The 20,173-nt window shown below is 32.2% G+C and overlaps 1 protein-coding gene across 1 annotated transcript in view; it reads left to right on the forward strand.

Moving 5' to 3' along the window:
• Positions 1-20,173, forward strand: part of LOC126890321 (neurexin-1-like) — a 758,564-nt gene that overhangs the window by 558,090 nt on the left and 180,301 nt on the right. The window contains exons 11-12 of the mRNA XM_050659185.1: positions 9,955-10,195; positions 11,081-11,228. Of these exons, the coding sequence (XP_050515142.1) occupies positions 9,955-10,195; positions 11,081-11,228 (389 nt within the window). The remainder of the gene's footprint in view (positions 1-9,954; positions 10,196-11,080; positions 11,229-20,173) is intronic.

A 20,173-nucleotide genomic window follows, 5' to 3' on the forward strand; every position in this document is an offset into this window, starting at 1 on the left:
GGATTGTCTTATCACAAGTCTGGTGTTGTAACTACTAGATCATTTGGGAGAGAATGTGAAAAAGGCGACCATTTATAACGCCTAACGTGTAATCGAGAAACACTACATTCAACTTCATACATTTAATTTATAAAAAACTTTTAAAAACTCCTGAAATCAAAAACCGTTAAACGCCGTATAAATGAGTGGCGCATACAATATTCCAGCTACAAAAGAGCTAATATGAATATTACGTGGCGCCACAATTTATTTTCATTTTGATGGAAAATCAAATTCTAATTTTATTTTAAAAGATTTTTTCCATAATATTTGCTAAATTTGAAGTAGAACGCGCACAAAAGAGCCTCAAAATGCAAACTGTATCAAAGTTCCCCTTTTGTGGCGCGTTTGACTTCAAATTTATGGAAATATTATGGAAATGTTATGGAAAAAATCTTTCAAAATAAAACTAGAATTGTATTTTCCATCAAAATTAAAATACATTTTCGCTCCACGTAATATTCATATCAGCTCTTTTGTAGCTGGAATATTGCATGCGCCACTAATTATTAAGGCGTTTATCGGTTTTTATTCTTGTATATTTAAGGTGGTTGATTGAGACCGATACGTCCTTATGTATTTTACAAAAAGATATTTATAACAGTCACTTAACATTATTTCAAATAAGTTAACTTTCCCTTACTGAACAGTCAAACACAGAATTAATGGTTGGCTCCCAAAATTGCCGTAAATCTTATTGATACAGGGTTTAAATATGTATTATCTTAAAAAATCAAAACATGTGTTTTGTTTGATGTTTTACGTTCCAGAAAACTCAAAGTTCGAACTTTTCGATCAAAACTTTGTGATGACGCCAGACCTTTAAAAAACGTTACGATAGGATGAACACGAACGAGGACTTAGAGGGCAACTTGATGGTCCCATAAAACTCTTAGAAAGTGTTTGTTGAAACACAGGGCCCACGAAATTCCTGTTATTTAAAAGTATAAAACTTTTGATGAACACTTCTGACTTTGGCGTTTTACATTTTACATCTCTGAACGGCAAATTTATCTGGAACCAATATAAAACTTTGATTATGTTATCAGTTCGACAATGTTGGCTCTAAATAATTCAAAATAATAGATTAGCTCGATTTCGTTTATTTATTGAGACAGATGTACCATTAATGTAATTTAAGATTAACACGTTGACGGGTAGAACGTCTATAGACGTCTAATTTCGATTTTCCAATGTGACTCAACGTCTGTGACCAACAGTTGGTCTGTGCCCATTGAACTGGCAAGTACCTAGTTTTTTCGAGCAGGGAAGCATGTTGCCCTTTAAGCATGTACTTAATTTAATCTCATAACATCGACTGGTAGTCATCATATTTTCATAAAATTTAACATGTAAACCATATATGAAGTTACCACTTTAAATAGTGATCTAGTTACAATTACTTAGCAGAATGCACTGAAGATGTTCTGAATTAGTTTGTATTAGTTTGTATGTTTTGCACGACATTTTATGAAGTTTTTTAATAAACGATTTTATTCGCGGTGTGCAAGTACTTGGAAGGGAAACGAGAAACGACCGTGCGCGAGTCGCGGAGAAATATTGCAACTATCTTAAATAATTCATATTGTCAATTGAAATTGTCAAATTGACGTATATTTCATACCTTCTGTCATTGAAGCAGAAAACTTATATATTGCTCCACAATATTGATATGATATGCAATTATTATATAAAGGTAAATTTAATTAATTGTATTTTGCTTGCAGTACTGCATTTTAATAACTAATTTTATTTACTACATACAATTGTTTACGTTTGCATAACATAACATGCGTCTTATTTTTTCTTCTTATTATTTTTTTGGACTATGGCCTTGACAATTATCCAGCAACCAGGACTAATATAATTGGCCAATATAATTAAAAGTGCGAATAAAAGTACAGAGCGTAGAAATAGAGGTCGCTTTGCCGAACTTGCACGGTCCCAGTATACACACAACTTGAAGTTTTTACTTCTGTATGAGTTTTTTTAAACTATGGTATAAAGCCAACTATTGGGATTTTCCCATTGATTTTATTGAATTCTATCCTCTAAAATAAATTAAAAATTTAAAATAACATGCTAGAAGAGACAATAACATTTTAGTGATACCACTGCGCAAAAATAATAATCTAAGAGTTAAGCCAGAGAGATTCTTGAAAGTTTTCTCACTGTTGACTTTTTATCAGTTTTCCGGCAGAAAATAAATCTCAAACTCTAACTTGTAGTAAGTTAAGAATAAAATTAAAGTTAAGTGCTCTTTTTCTATTTACTTGAAGTATAATTTTTGAGGAACTGTTCTACTATTCATTGTTTAAGAATGAATTGCCACGAAACTCAGGTTTGGCAAATAAGGAATGTTTTTAAAGTTACACTCCAGTGACGTATATTTCCGGGAAATTTTACCTCACACGTCGAAAAGAAATGGAATAATGTTAAGGCCATGCAGCAAATTGTGGTTTTAAATAAAATAGTGACAAGAAGGATTTATGAAATCACAGACATAAATATTAAGAAATAAATAAATAGATCTACTATGAGATGGAGAACATAGATAGGAAATGCTATGATACAGTTGAGTCCGCGAGTCTTTACCACGCATGAAACTGACTTACTTTTTCTACAACCACTATTCAAAGTGCACTTTTCTGCACGGTTTTATGTTAGCAAACTTGATATTTTCTCACAGTATAAGATATTTGACATTAGTGTGCAGAAAAGTGACGTTTCTGTGCCGCAAAGTGACGTTTCTGTGCCGCAAAGTTCTTTTCTGCACAGTTGACTACCTCATTCTGAGTAACGTTATATTCTGTTTACATCCGTGGACTACCGCATTCTGAGTAACGTTATATTCTGTTTACATCCGTGGTTAAACTTTAGACAACTATATAACATATAAGACAATTATTATATTTAACTATAGCATAGAAACTAAATTATGGATGTTACAACTGATTTATTTTACAATTTTATACTTATTAAACATTTTATAATTATCAAATAACCAGTAAGGATTTAGCAACCTGTGCAAGAGACGTCGAATGAAGTAGGTTTTGTGTAAATCCGTGACTGCATAAATATAATGTCAATAATGTGTAATAATTGTTTAAATTTAAACAAATTAAGGCAGTGCATTAATTTTTTAACTGATTTCTGTGCAATTTATTTAGGTATAAGGAATTTAAATTGATTAGTAGGTATTAATTAAATACAGTTTAAAATTTATCACATAGGTACCTATTATAATTAATCGTCGTTTGGAAATTGTGATTTTTATTTTTAGGAAAAACTGTGCTTGTAGAAAAAGTATAGTGTGAAACACGTGCAGAAAGGTAATTTCTCACTCGTTTGAATTGCGGCACTCGCTTGCGCTCGTACCGCAACTTTTCAAACTCTTGAGAAATTAGTACCTTTCTGCACTTGTTGCACAATATACTATTGTGTCTAGCATCATTCTTTTCCACGCATGAAACTAATGACAAACCAGCTGCCGCCTGTTACTAAGTAAAGACACATGTTATTTTTATGAAATATCTAGACTCAGTGCATTGAAAAGAGATAGGTACAAAGAAATATGATTGGGGATGTTTTCACATATTTTAAGTACAATTTCTGACGTTTTGGTTTGTTTACTTTTGTGGTTGTCAATTTGTTGAATTTTTAGCTGTTATTTTGTCGATTTTTTGCATTTTGAAGTTTTTTATAATATACAAACAGTTGTTTTCACAACTAATTTTATATTGAAGTCAGAAATTTTATGATAAGTTTATGTTATTTTACGATAAATTTTAACAACGTACAAATAACCTCATTGTTGACACATTTAAGGAATATTTTTGTTTAATGCTCCGCCCTCCGCCAAAGTGAATAAAATGACAAAAAGGAAATAGTTATCGATTTTTTTATAAATTGTTTATTTGTTTATTAATCAATGATAATAAAAGAATTTATTAAGCTACTCCAAATGTAGCTGTAATTATGCACCAAAATTTTAAAGCAAAACCTAAATTTGTCATTCTATTTATTTGATAACGTCAAATTTTATACTATAACCCGTGATCGGAATAATACCCACTTTCTGTCACTTACTGTTGCGTTTAGTAAATTTCCGACTTATTTCGTATGCTTTAAATGATGACGCACGGGTAAAGACTCGGGGACTCAACTGTAGATAGAGACCTCAGAGAAGGTGACTGGGAGAATAGAGTGCTGTGGAGAACGAAAATGGTGAATTCATAATGGGATAACTCGAAGAAAAAGAAATAAATAGATAAGAAGTAAAATAATAAAACATAAACTGCAAGAGATGGTGTTTTATTTGAATCTGTAGGCCAACAAAGTCATTATCTTGTAGCTATATTGAAGGTTGTTTCCTGTTTTTGTCTTACTGTAGCAGTTGTATACCCTGTTCAATTTCCTTTTCGTGTTGTACATTATCGAATGCTTTTTCGTAGTCTATAAAGCATATGTACACGTCTTTATTCACATCTTTGCAGCGCTGGATGAGTATTCGTAGACCAAAAAGTGCTTCTCTTGTCCCAAGAGAATTCAGATACCCAAACTCAAACTAGTCATATTTGTCATATTTTGATTTGCTTATCAACTTGTTATATTTTGTCGTTTATTTATTAGTTAAAACGAAAAAAATGCTAACATCTAAAGGTGGGAAACTATTGTAATTGGTCATGTTTTATAGGTTTATACCGATAATTTCCCACTTCTATGTGTCATCTCTTTTTATTTCACAACGCATTATGTTGTTCATATTCTGCGGTATTTTCCGGTTTTTAGCGAGCTCATTACTTATATTTTATAACTTTTACATATTTATTAGTACAAAAAAGGATATGGTAGTAAATATCTATAATATTATAATATCTATAATATCTATAATATATTAATACTAGAAAAATAAATCTAGTTTGGAAGATTTTTAAAATGTTCTACTGTATTGCCATTACAAAACACACCAGATAATTGAGTTTGTTATTACCTATATCAGCTATTAAAAATAAACATTGGCTATTATGTCTAAAATGAAAATTCTCTATTTTATTGTCGCTATAAACTAATGGATAGTAATAATAACTAAAACCAAATTATGTCCAACAGAAAGTTCTCGCGTGCATAATAATTATAATTTATTTTAGTATGTGCGTTATAATAATTAAAATCCGAGTTAAAAAGCATAAAAAAGTTCAAATAAGCGCTTGCATAATGTTTCAATCAAAGTATGGAATCGATATTATGAAAAATGCTTCAAGTATACACATCAAAAAGGCATAAAACATCAACTTAAAAAAAGCATAAAATAAAATCAAAAACTTTTTTAACAATCTCGAAAGTTACAATAATTCGGCCACATTCTGCGGAAGTCATCCAGATATGCCCTCCTTCAAGCCATCCTGCAAGGAAAATTATTTAGAAAGCGAAGTCCAGGAATAAGAACTTTCTGGTAAGAAGAACGCTTTTACGCGTTGCTACAGATAAAATGAAGATTGCCATAGTGATCGCCAACATTCGTCACGGCTAGGCACATCAAGAAGAAAAAAAACAAAATCATAAAATAGAACAAAGTTAATATTGTTCTAGAATTAAATTAATTCTAGAATAAAGTTATACAACTAACAAACTTAACTTTTGTAAAAACAAGCAATAACCAAATAATATTGGTTTAAACTGGTTTTTCTACAATCACTTGATAAAAAGACTTTTTCGCTGGTCAATGGCAACGAAAAGTTCACGTTTACTGAGTATAGCGCTCTAGCGCGTTAAAGTTTGAAAAACGCGCGTCGTCCGTAGCAACCATACCATCATACAATACAAACAAACTAAAAATTCATACTCATAAACGCTCGTAGTCAGTAGCAACCATAGATCCATACAATCGTATACAATACAAAAAAATTGAATATTCAAACTCATAAAGTTAATGATTTAAAAATAGTTTCATTTTATTAAGTGATTGTAGAAAAAATCTTGTATGTATTACAAGCAAAAAGTGACATTGCTTTCGAGTAATTACCGCGCTCCGCTACACGTCGCGCGGTAACTATTACTCTCAAGCAATAATATATCACTTTTCGCTCTTAATACATAAATAACTATTAAATGTTACATTGCAAAATTTTCTCTTGTATCATTTAGGGTGTTTGTATCTGCTGAAAAACTCCTTTTTACATCAACACCTATTATGGACGCGTATTTAAATTTTGCAATCATATTCGAAGTCATTTGTAACACCGTTCATATCAGTATTTTCTGCCAACACCAAAGCATTTTTTCTATTTTTCGAAAACCTTCATTAAACATTATATCTATTCGTTCAAACGTTTTCGTGGTCTTCACGCTGATCGTCTTCGTATTGGGAAACCGTCACTCGCCTTCTTTACTACTTTATTTGTTGTCATTCGGCTAATGTGGTCATATCATTCTACTTTTCTGTTTCTTATCCAGTTATTCTAAATCAAAAAACAACAAAATAATGTACAACACGATTTAGAGACAAATAAGAACTGAAATAAGAAAGGCCAAAGAAAATTGGTTATAATCACAGTGTGAAGAGATAGAGTCATTAGCGCAAAAATATGATACGTTTAACATACATAAAAAGGTGAAACAAGCAGCTGGTCTTCAAAAATCCAACACAGCTAGCAAATTACGAGACCAACGGGGGAATATCATCAGAGACAGAAATCAAGACATCTGCATATGGACAAAATACATACAGGAACTCTTTGATGATACTAGATCCGAACAACCTCCATCCTACATATGTGATGACCACTTACCAATCACATCAGATGAAGTGGAAAGAGCAATATCACAACTAAAAGATGGCAAAGAACCTGGACCTGACAATGCATATGCTGAACTCATAAAACTATTTAACACCGACGGTACTCAACGCCTAACCAAAATATTTAACGACATACATTTAAGCGGAGTAATACCAAAAACATGGTTGAAGTCGACGTTTGTTGCTTTACCAAAGAAAACAAAGTCCGTATCCTGCAGTGATTTCCGAACCATCAGCTTAATGAGCCATATTTTAAAACTATTTCTAAAAATTATACATCAAAGGATATATAGACTGTGCGAAGAAAAAAATCAGCCGAACACAGTTTGGTTTTCGAAATGCAGTGGGTACAAGAGAGGCTCTATTTAGTATACAAGTGCTATTTCAACGATGTAGAGACGTAAATTGCGATATTTATGCATGTGTTATTGATTACCATAAAGCGTTTGATACAGTAAAGCACGACAAGCTGATGGAGATATTAACCAATATTGGAGTTAACACCTGTGATTTAAGGATTATCAGCAATCTGTACTGTAATCAAACATCCTCTATCCGGACAGAGGCAGGAGAATCCAACGATATCAAAATCAAACGTGGGGTCCATCAGGGATGTATACTATCCCCACTGCTGTTTAACATCTACTCTGAGGAAATCTTTCAAGAAGCAGTGGATGAGGTTGAGGCCGGAATTCGAATTAACGGAGAATGTATCAATAACATAATATACGCAGACGACACTGTGGTATTCGCTGACAGTTCTGAAGCCCTGCAGGAGTTAATGAACAGAATCGCGGAATTTAGTCAGAGATACGAACTTTCACTAAACACTAAGAAAACAAAATGTATGATTATCTCTAAGAACAAACAGCAATTTGGACGAATCAGTGTAAATGGCCAACAAATAGAAAAAGTAAAAACATATACCTACCTTGGTACGAACGTCAATGAAAATTGGGACCATTCTATAGAAATCAAATGTAGGATAGAGAAAGCAAGATCTGCATTTCAAAAAATGGCAAAGTTGTTCAAATTTCATGATTTGTCGATACCCATAAAAGTCAGATTATTACGATGTTATATTTTTCCTATACTGTTGTACAAAGTTGAGTCGTGGACTCTCACAGGCGCCACCTGCAAGAAAATTGAGGCTTTTGAGATGTAACTTTATCGTCGAATCCTGAAGATATCTTATACCGACCACATTACTAATGAGGGTGTTTTGCTGAGAATGCAAAAAAAGAAGAGCTGTTAATCAAAATAAAAACAGCCAAAATCGAACACCTCGGTCACATCATGAGAAACAGTGAAAGATATGGACTGCTGCAACTGGTCTTACAGGGAAAAGTAGAGGGAAAGAGAGGACCAGGAAGGCGAAGGATTTCGTGGCTGAAAAATCTACGTATGTGGTTCAACACAACCACTACAAATATTTTCAGAGCAGCGGTGCGTAAAGTACAGATTGCCATGATGGTCGCCAACATCCGAAACGGATAGGCACTACAAGAAGAAGCTCCAGTTATTAATGTTCTCCACCTTGCATGTCTGTCGTATATATGTACTTTTAGCTATGTTCCATAGTGTCTTACCATCGAGTATGTCGTATCTTATCACAACATGCAATGATAAGAGTAAAAATAAAATTAAAGATTTTACTATAATTATGTTGAATAAAACCAAGTAACAATAATAGTAATACATCTCCTCAAGACCTCAATCAAGCTTTACGCCCAAAATGATCACTAATTCTGGTAGGTCGTAAATTCACGCCCTAGTGGAAGCTAATGTAGTTTAAGGTGTCAGGCACCCAGGTGTCATTAGCCTTCTCAAGGCATGTGGAGTTCTGCTGGAAGCACCCAGTTTTTAGCTTCTCCTTGGACAAGATAAAACACAACTATAGCAAACAAGCAAGATAAACCACGCAAATATACGGAAACTGTGGAACAGGATCCGAAGATGCAGAGGAACTTCTTAGGAATAGTCAGGAAAACGGCGACGAAGCTCAGTAACAGTAAGGACCAAAAAAACGTCCAGATTTTAAGTATTTATTGAAGAAAGGCCTCAGACTAAGTAAGCCTCGCTATAACAAGAAATATAGATGTAGGAATTGTGCAAAAAATATTTCAATTAACGACTAAAACAATTCTATTGTCGATTAGTAAAAAGTTTACTATAATAAACTAAGAATATTAACAAAACATGTGTAACAGTTTGACAAGATTATACATAACCTAAAATCAAAATTATTTTCTTTTTATATCTTGAATATTAAATTAATTTGGGAGCCTACATTAACCCCTTCATGAACCATTTATTTTTCCAAAAACGGTGCCAAAAAACTCATTTATTTATTAATACACTTACTTATTCACTTTTTGCAGAATTCAAAAATGTCCTATACTGTTGATTTTTGCTGTGTTTTTATTTTTTTTTAACGGTTGAAGATATGTATAATAACTATCCCGAGATATCTTATTGGTTTTTGGTTGGATGAATAAAACCTGCTAGCAAAAGGTTTTGTTGTCTAGCTTGCCTAGAGCATTGCCTAGACAACAAAAGAGTCACTTGATAAGATTTCACTTTCACCGTCAATTTCTGAAGTGAATACGGCGGATACATCTAGCACAAAACTGTCATCTGAATCTTCACTACCCTGGCTAGAATTCATAGTGAATAAAATAACGATTCAATTTCATGAAATGTCTTTACGTATACACAACCGGACGCAGCACGTGTTGTTTATACACTAATGTCATTTACAAGTCCCATTCAACCGTTTTACTGACGCCATACAACTAAACTACTCCGTCTACATTCGTTCAAAATCGCTTAAATTCCCACTAAATAGTTCAAAACGAGATATATCGGGTTGGTTATTTTAGATACAAGTGCAAGACGAATGATCTCGGGTTACTTAAGGGGTTAACATCAATGTAAAAAGGTCTATGAGTTAAAAGTACTGCTTTATTTATAATCTACCTAGCTAAGCTAGGACTAATAAAAATCATTAAGCGAAAGCTGTTTATTTTTTTTTAAATGCGTGCTAAATATAAATCAAAATAAGAAAAACCAAAAATTTTTTTATATAAAATCTTTATTTTTTATTCTTATTGCAGGGTCTATAAGAACATTGTGCCATACCCAACCACAACAGTGTCCTTCGCAGCCATGTCTAAACGGTGGAACTTGTACTGAAGGCTGGAACAGATTTATATGCGATTGTACCAATACTCTCTTCAGCGGCCCTACGTGTGGGAAAGAAGCACCCACCCTCAGTTTTAACGGTACTCAACACATGGAGGTTACCATGGATACTGAACAAGTTACTCAGACTGAAGACATTGTACTTAGATTTAGGTAAGCTTTTGGGAAATTTTTAAAATAAGATAATATATTCAATATTTTATATAGATGAGTTTAGATTTTTTAAAAACTTGGTAAAAGTATACAGATATTGTGTAAATAATCGCAACGATAAATTTATTAGTTATCTATAAATAGGTAAATTTTAAATACGAACCCCGCGATATTTCGCGAAATGAACATCAGATCGAACAATTGCCAAATACACGTATCCAATATTCTTGAAAAATCTATCGAATAGTACCAAACAAGACCCACCACGCACGGTGGGGTGAGGGGTAACTTTAAAATCTTTAATAAAATAGTAGCCCCCAATCTTTATTGCAGATTTGGATTCTTTACGTAAAAATAAGCAACTTTTATTCGAGATATTTTATCGATTTATGGATAGATGGCGCTATAATCGGAAAAAACGATTGTTGGAAATGGTAAATTAAATTAAAAAATGTAAAGTCCCCACCAAATTGGAAAACTTTACTTAACTTCTTTTGGTTTTAGGACCTCCTCTTTACAACCCCTTGGGTCCACAAAGCGCTCAAGTAACTGCAAATTTAGCATACTTTCCTCCCCTACTATCTACTAGTATGACATAATAAATATAAAAATAAAGTATCCATGAAATATAAGTTCTTCAATATTTACAAGAATCTACTTATTGTTGTTCTCTTTTTATTTTAATTTATTTTACATTTACTCATATATGTAAATCCGGAAACGTCCCAAATAGATAAAGGCGGATACTGCATCATCTTCGGATTGGACTAAATTGAAAGATATTTCTGAGACTTCGCCAGTTTTTACCTGCAGCTTAAATCCTCCCTTTTCTCTATAAAATCCATCTTTTCGTTTGAAAAATCTGAAGTCTTGTCTCTTTTGCAGGACCAGCAAGCCGCTCGGATTGTTGTTGATCACCTCGACCGTCGAGACCGGTGATAGGATTGAGTTGGCTGTGGCCGCTGGAAGGATTCGCCTGGCGCTTAGGCTTGGGGTCAGAGAAAAGAAGAAAGAGGACAGGGAAAAGGATAAGGTAAGTGCATTGGCGTACAGATTTTAGTTTAAGGGAGCAGCAGGATATACTTTTTCTTCTTTTTATGAGAATAGAAACAAGAATTAAGATTTAAAAAATTTTAAAAGTAAAAGATGGTTTTGCTTGTTTTTGACTCAGGGGATGCACAATCGCTGGAGAGCTGTTTCCAGCATTTCAGGCTTTATCATATCAACAGCGCTAGCGTGCACTCCTCTGAATCTGAAAACAGCCCAACCATCAATTTAAGGGTTTTTTGTTTTCTATATTCGTCGTCTGCGGTCTTATAAATTGTAAAAGTCGCAGATTAAAGATGTACCAGAAAGAACTTTCAACACGAAAATCTCAGATTAAAATAGTGTGTGTGTGTGTGTGGTTGAAAAAAATGACTGCGGATTACTGGATCCATTCGCCTAACCGATTTTTATATTTTGAGCTCATGAATTGCTGCACTTTATAATTTCTTTTTCATTTTTTTTATTGTGGTTAACAAAAGTGTTCGGTTTTATATATTATATTTTTTCTTATGTATATAATATTTCTTCTTAATCAATTGGCGCCAAAAGTATCCACAATTCAACCTTTAGGATGGAAAACTTCTACCTATTGATATAAATAATTTTTTTTAATTCTATTTTTTTATCCTTTTTTTTCTATTTTTTTTTATTTTTTTATTTTTTTATTAATTTTTTTTATTTTTTTTCCTATTTTTTTTATTCTATTTTTTTTTATTCTATTTTTTTTATTAATTTTTTTTTTCCAAATATATACATATAATTTACAATTTTAAACCTATATTACAAATGTCTTTATACAGTGTTTTATATACTTTTATATCTTTAGATATAAGTAATTGGGCAAGATTGTATGGATTTTTAATACATTTGAATTTATTCAATTCATAATTTAAATGTTGTACCCTATCCTGTATGGTGTTACAATTTAAGATCATATGTTCCGTTGTTCCTATTTCACCGCAATCACATAAGGGATCTTGCCTTAATTTAATTTTAAAATGATTTTAATTTTATTATAATGGTGAATTCTGCATCTGAGACTCTTCAATTTAAACAAACTGGAACATGAAGTAAAAACCACTTCCATGTAAAAGGTATATTTACATAGAAGTGGTTTTTACTTCATGTTCCAGTTTGTTTAACTATAAGGTATACAGCCAACCCAGGGAACTACCCCTTTTTACTCTTCAATTTGTTAAGAGAGGTCGCTAAATCGCGTCCCAATGGGAATTTGAATGATCTTTCAAAGTCTCCTTAAATTGATGGTTGAGCTGCTTTTCGATTCAGAGGAAAGCACGCTAGCGCTGTTAATAAAGCCTGAAATAGTGGAAACAGCTGTCTAGCGATTGTGCATGTGCATCCATCTGAATCAAAAACAAGCAAAACCATATTTTACTTTTCTATCTTTACTCAGATTTGAGTACTAGAAAGTTCCTCTTCTGTCCTTTTGCTAGACGAATAAAAACGGAATGTGATTGAAAGGAATCCTTTTTGTTTTCTATATTCGTCGTCTGCGGTCTTATAAATTGTAAAAGTCGCAGATTAAGGATGTACCAGAAAGAACTTTCAACACGAAAAGTCTCAGATTTAAATAACTAATTACCATTTTAATTTTATTATAATGGTGAATTCTGTATCTGAGACTCTTCAATTTCTTAAAAAATTTTGTTTTGTTATGTTTATAGTTATGTTTAATAATACCACAGAGATAGTTAACCCTCTTAAGACGGTTCGGGTGCAGCTGCATCCCAGACCTTCTTTTTCACACGTATCTTTTTTAATATATTTTTTTTATTTTTCTCTAGATATCCAAGTTAAACTTTTCAATACACCTCGATTGATATACCACATGTAGTATTTTTGAGACTATAATGTGGCACTTCCGGTTACAGTAATAACCAGAAGTATACATTTGTTCTCGTCTAAGATGCGCCAAATAATATATCGCGTGTACTATTTCGGTGACTTCAAAACAGTACTTCCGGTTGCAACTCTACAACAGGAAGTCTGAGGTCAATTTTTTTACCTCGAATACTATGTAGTCCATTGAAATGTTACATTTTTTAGGCCATAGCTTGTATTTGTTAGAGGAGTCAATTTTATCTTTTTAATGTGTAAGGGGGGTCATTATAAGTTTCAGTTCAATTTTGTGGGGGTCGCCACCTTTGTCCCCTGGCCGCCATCTTGGAAAAGGGGTGCAAAGGGGTTTCGCCCTGTGCCTCGTAAACTACCAACCCTACAGGAAATTTAATCAGACATCAAATGTAGCAAACTAAATTTTCTACAATTTTGTTTCTATTACTTTTTATCATCAAGTGACCAACAAAAAATATATAAACAAAAATAAGTGAAAATTGATTAACAAGTTTCCTTTTGGCCGTTATAACTTTTTTTCAGCTCATTTTACAATAAAATAACATTATAGCAATTTTGTAGGGGGGTTTTCAGCGAACAATTTCCACTATTAGACTGGGAGATATTATACAGAAGTTCAGCCACGATTTTCTAAGTCCTGCCTTTTGCAATACTGGAAGGGTAGACGATGTAATTACAATCTGTGGAAACATCCACAAATTTCCTGTGACATTTTCCTGTAAAAATTAGATTTTCCCAAAAAATAAAAATAGGGTTTTGCGATGAATTTCTAAGTCCTGTCATATCCGTAGATAGATTTTATGAAGAAAATTTTTTGGGCAGGACGGTCGCAAAAGTACTTAGGGAGTATACATATATACAAATATGTAATGAAAATAATGAAATTTTCATGATTTTCTAAGTCCTGCCAACTTAATAAACTAAACATATTTATTTCAAAATGATCAAAAAAATATTGGCATGACGTCTCCTAATGTTTAAGTATACTTGTCCCTTGGAAAATTCTGCGGAAAATTCTCACCCTGATTCCGTGATTTTCTAAGTCCTGCCTTTAAAAAGTTATAATACTCAAATACAATCAATACCTTTTCGGTACTCGGCAGGAAGGTTAAACAGTTCTTGTAAGACGGCAGGAGTCCTAGATTTGTAAGAAAATTCGTGAAAAAGTCAACGATTTTCTAAGTCATGCCATTTTGCACATGTTTCAAGAATCTTAATATAAGTCTATATACAAAGAGGCAGGATGGTTTTATGGTTATTTTGTATACAGGGTGGGGCATTAGTGTGGGCTAGTCCAATTACTCGTTTGTCGTAAGATATACGAAAAAAGTTATTTAGGTAAAACATGTGCCACAGATAGGACTATAATTTAACAGTATTTTCTAATATACAGGGCTACCCGTTTTCACAGGGTGACAAAAATTTATGTTTTTTTAAATAGAATACCCTGTATATTTTTACATTTTTGGATTCTACTCGATGTTCTCTTTAATAAAATATAGTGTTTTGAAATATTATACGAGGTAGTTTAAAATATAATTACGTTTTTTTTTATTTTGTAGGAACATTCACACCCTATACATATTGTTAGTGATTTGATATCCAAACTTCTATTAATTTATGTTTAAACGATTTTTAATATAGTCTACTATTGTCAGTTATTAATAGTATACCAAAATGTTTAATTTTAATATACGGGGTTGGTTGAAACTTGAAACTCGGAATGAGTATTTTTTGAGTTTTCTTAAATGGGACACCCTGTATTTTAGTATTATAATAAAATGATATTTTATGGTACCTTTTTATTTGCTAAGCATTTTCTATACCATATTTATATATTAATTTCGGCAGTAAATTGATACAGACAGATTACTCAGGTGGTTTTTGGGGTTTCTGAGCAAGAATGTCACATTAGAACAGATCTTTACCTAGTGCCCGGGGTGACTGATATACACGCCGTATTCTTAAATTTCGAGGCTTTCAGACACTAAAGTGATGCAAGTAGATTTCTCGAAGAGTTTTGTGGTTGCTGAACATGAATACGCCATCAGAATCGACCTCCAAAAACTCTCTTAAATTCGAGATCAGTCACCCTTTGCACCAGGTGCTCCGAGGGTCGGTTGTAATGTCATATTCGTGTTCGGCCATCCCAAAAACCATCGAATATTCTGTTTTTTTTTTTTAATTTATTGCCGATATCCCACGAAACTCCAGATGGCGTGCCTTAGCAGCAACTCTGGGCACTAGGTGATTCAGAGGTCGGTTCTGCTTGCGTATTCGTAACTCCATAAACCTCAAAAATAACAAAATTTTGCCCTTCATACACCGATTTTGACAGGTTTATGCACTTTTGGATGCATGTTATGCACTAAAATGCAATTTCTACCCATTTTTATATTATACACCTTTTCCTGATGTTATCCTGAACACAATGCAAAAAGTTGCAAGTAGATAGATGCTGTATTTAAAAATCGTTATTTTGGTGTTGTTAGTGTTAGTAAATTTTGCTATCAAATATAGGAAACAATATCAGGATAATATCTACAATCCTACAATATTAGGAAAACGAGTTGAGTGCGGCAACTCAGCGCCTGTTACATGCGTGTGTATTTTGTGTTCGAACAAGTAAGAAGGCGGGATAAAATTGCTATGCAACAAAATAAATTAATAACAACAAATTGATTTTAAGGCAATTAATAATTGCAATAAAGGCAATTAATAAATTTAATAATTTTACGGCAATTTAACACAATTCAACTAATCTGAAAATGCTTCCTAAGGCAGATTAAAATAACATAAAACGTGAAAGATGAGACGTGAAACACGAAACTTGAAATAAGAAACAAATAAATTGTGAAAAAACATTTGATTTCATGTGATATACTAATCGAAGAAACAAAAATAAAATTTGTATAGTCGACAATGGAAAGTTATGACGAGGTCGTTGCTGTCATGGCAAACCTTTATTACTTTCTAAGGGAGGCCGCAGATCAAAGAAACGTGAAGTAAAACATAAAACGTAAAACATGAAACAAAATGAATTGTGAAGGACGAAACCGTTTCATATTATATACTAATCAAAGAAACAAAATGAAAATTTGTATAGCCAACAATGGAAAGTAATGATGACGAGGTTGTTACTCTTGCGGCAACTTTTTATTACTGCCCAACATCATAATCATAGTACGTATTTGGTTGCAAACGAACTAAGTAATCATCTTCCCAAATTTAAATAATTTTATAGACTGAGTATTCAGACATCTACATTGTTTTATTGTGGGTCCTGGTTTAAAGAAAACTGATATTTTCTTATCATTACCTATTCGAGTACCTCTACAGGTTATAATAATTGTACAACTCTTCATTCTACTTTACAACAGAAACCAATGCAATATTAAATTCTTGGTTGGAATTCATATTATGCACGTAATTAACTGTCCAAAACAATGAAACTGAAACCGAAAAATACAACACGATCTCTTTCCTGAAACAGATTTCACCAAGATAAAAATGTTTTATGTGCATGAATCACACTCGCTTCTTGTGTGTGCGGACTTCAATTTGTTTAACTGTGTTTTATTTTCATGAAACGTGTCATGTTTTATGTTTCTTTGGTGTGGGGCCTCTCGAAGATAAAAAAGTTTCAGGCACATGAATCACACTCGTTTTATTGGTGGGCGTACTTTTAAATAGACGGAGGCCTATGACCAGTACTAGATATTTACAATTGATAAAATCGATTCATCTCTGGAAGAGAAATAAACGTAGCAGTTTTCGTTTTTCTAAATAGAATTTTTCTAAATTCTTTTAAACTCAAAAACCAAAAAGCGAAAAATTTTTCACATCGATTTTTCTAGAACACTGCATTGCGTATTCTTCTGAGTTAAAGCAAAAGTACCTTTTAGTACAAAACTATCCCAGAATTCAATAATCCAGTGTCAGAGATGCTTAAAAGTTAGACAGAAAAGTTATTCGATAATATATCCGTTTCCGTACCCAAACGGACCCCTATGACCGGTACTAAAAATTGACAATTAATAATTGACATTTGACAATTGACCTCTGGAAGATAAATAAGTATACCAGTTTTCGTTTTTCCAAATAAAAGCGTTCTGCAGCTATTTTAAAGGAACTAATTACAAGACATCGATATGCTTCTTCTAGACGAAGCATATCGAAGTAGAGGTCGTCCGCCAACCAGATGGTCTGATGACATTTGTAAAGTTGTAAACGGTTTTAGATTAGTGTTTTTTAAGCATACTCGACATGGTATGACTCAAGAAAAATGTGGTGATATGAATATGTTTGTATAACACCCTGAAATAATTTTACAGACAGATAATTTAATTTTTTTATACGAAATAACTATACAACCATCCTGCCTCTTTGAAAATAGATTTATATTAACCTTCTTGAGATATGTGCGAAATGGCATGACTTAGAAAATCGTGTAATTTTCCACGAATTATCTTACAAATTTTTTAACTATATATAGTAAAAAAGGTGTAACTAAACATCCTGCCATTTTGCATAATGTATACTGAAATTATTTATTTTGTAACAAAATTTATTTTATGACTTAGAAAATCACGGAACCAGAGTGAAAATTTTATACAAAATTTTCCAAGAAACAAGTGCAGTTAAACATTAGGTGACGTCATGCCAATATTTTTTTTGGTCATTTTGAAATAAATATAATTAATTTATTAAGTTGGCAGGACTTAGAAAATCATGAAAATTTCATTATTTTCATTACATATTTGTATATATGTATACTCCCTAAGTACTTTTGCGACCGTCCTGCCCAAAAAATTTTCTTCATAAAATAGATAGTATCCTGTTATTCTATGGATATGGCAGGACTTAAAAATTCATCGCAACTCCCAATTTTTTTATTCATGGAAAATCTAATTTTCACAGAAAAATGTCACAGGAAACCCGTGGATTTTTTCACAAATTGTAAGTGCCTTCTCTAACCTTCCAGTATTGCAAAGGGCAGGACTTAGAAAATCGTGGTTGAACTTCTGTTAATATCTCCCGGTTTATATAAAGTTGTTGAATTTTGTTTATTTATCTAGGTTTTACAGCGCTCCACACTTGACCACATTCGCACATGCTCATATGGATGCAATAAAAACAAAACATTAGGCTTAATTTTCTATTTATATGTTTTTTTTATTCATACAATTTATTGTGATCTTAATATTCCTATGCTATAATTAAACTATTTTTGACCCTTTTCTCCAGCACCCATGAGATAGAGTCTGGGGGCGCGTATTTTGTGTGGTATCTCCAGTGGACCTAATCCACGGACAATATTTAGACAAAATAATATTATTTATTATTATATATTGAAAAAGGTCTATCATATTTATTATTTTTTCATTTTAAGATATATCTAAGATCTGAATCAGTATCCGAGGTGAATTTTTGTAAGACTGCTATTTTGACAATGTTTCCCAACATAAAATTCAAAATAAACCTTATTTTCGTTTTCAGCACCATCAAAAACATAAAGTATGATCAAAATTGGCCATTCACCACACCGTGGTCTGTATCTCGACAAATAAGCGTTTTTTGGGGGAGTGCCACTCGTCTATAAAGTCACAGAACTTTTTTCCTATTGCATATTTTGACTTGAAATTTTACAGAAATTTCTTCATGACTTATGTTTTAATACTGTGTTGAATAAAATTATAAACTAAAGAGTTTCTGACCCAACTTTTTTAAGTAGACATGAAACTAAAGAAATCTGACGACAAATTGTTTAAAAATTAACAACTTTTCCATTATAGTTACGTAACATACAGAGAAATAAGGAAAAAAATATCCTGTTGGTGACACAACCCCCTCCAGGCCGAAACCAAATTTTTTGAGTAGTATGGACATCTATAATAATAACCTATATATTATGTTTCCTGCAGCCGATTTTGATGATATACATAGTTCTAAACAAATGAAGATCAAAAAACGGTAAATTTTCGCTTTTTTCGTCTATAACAAAAAAGTTAAGTATTTTAAACAAATTTGAGAGTGAGAAACTCATAAATCGTATAAAAAAATTAAATATGGCGTTCGCTGAATATGTCTATCCTTATTGGTTGCTTAAAAAATTGCAAAATAAATCATAAATTTTGAGTTTTTATAAATATTCATAACTTATGTAAAAATTAACATAGAACGTTCTTATTACACGGAATGCTGAGACTTCTGGTGCTTACAGCATACCCTAAATTTCAGAGCAATTGGTTTAAAAAGTATTTAAAATAGTTTAAAAGGTATTTAATTTGTTTATCCCAAATTAATTTTTTTGCAACGCTATAAGTCAGAAAATGATGAAGTTACACTAATACTTTGGATAGTTTATGAAAGAAGAAGATTTATACAATTAATTTAATTTAAAAAAATGCCAAAAAATAGTTCTAGATACAGCATAATTATTTTTCAAAAACATGTGAATTAAAAAAGGGGGGGCTAGCTTCGTCCCTAATTGACCTAGGACAATTGTTTTTCTTTCTGAACGTGTATAAAAATTCAGTCTTGCCAAATGTGGAAAAATAATTTTTCTACGGGTAACGGTTAAAAAGTTATTCTAATTGTTTTTAAGTAAGCAAAAGATCGACGTGTTTTTGCAAAATAATTTTGCACTGTTTAATATTACTTTTTGTCATTTTTTTTAATTAAGTCAATAGTATAAATGTTCTTCTTCCATAAACTGTCAGAAGTCTTACTGTAACCTCATAATTTTCTGACTTTAGTGTTGCAAAAAAATGAATTTGGGATAAACAAACTAAATAACTTTTAAACTATTTGACCAATTGCTTTGAAATTTAAAATATAATTTACGCACCAGCAAGTCTCAGAAATTCGTGTAATAAGAAGGTTATAAGTTAGTTTTTGCATAAGTTATGAATATTTATAAAAACTCACAATTTTTGTTTTATTTTGCAATTTTCTAAGCAACCAATAAGGATAAACATATTCAGCGAACGTCACATTAAAATTTTTTAGACGATTTATGAGTTTCTTACTCTCAAATTTGTTTAAAATGTTTAA

The sequence above is a fragment of the Diabrotica virgifera genome, chromosome 8, assembly GCF_917563875.1.
Source record: "Diabrotica virgifera virgifera chromosome 8, PGI_DIABVI_V3a".
Taxonomy (NCBI): domain Eukaryota; kingdom Metazoa; phylum Arthropoda; class Insecta; order Coleoptera; family Chrysomelidae; genus Diabrotica; species Diabrotica virgifera.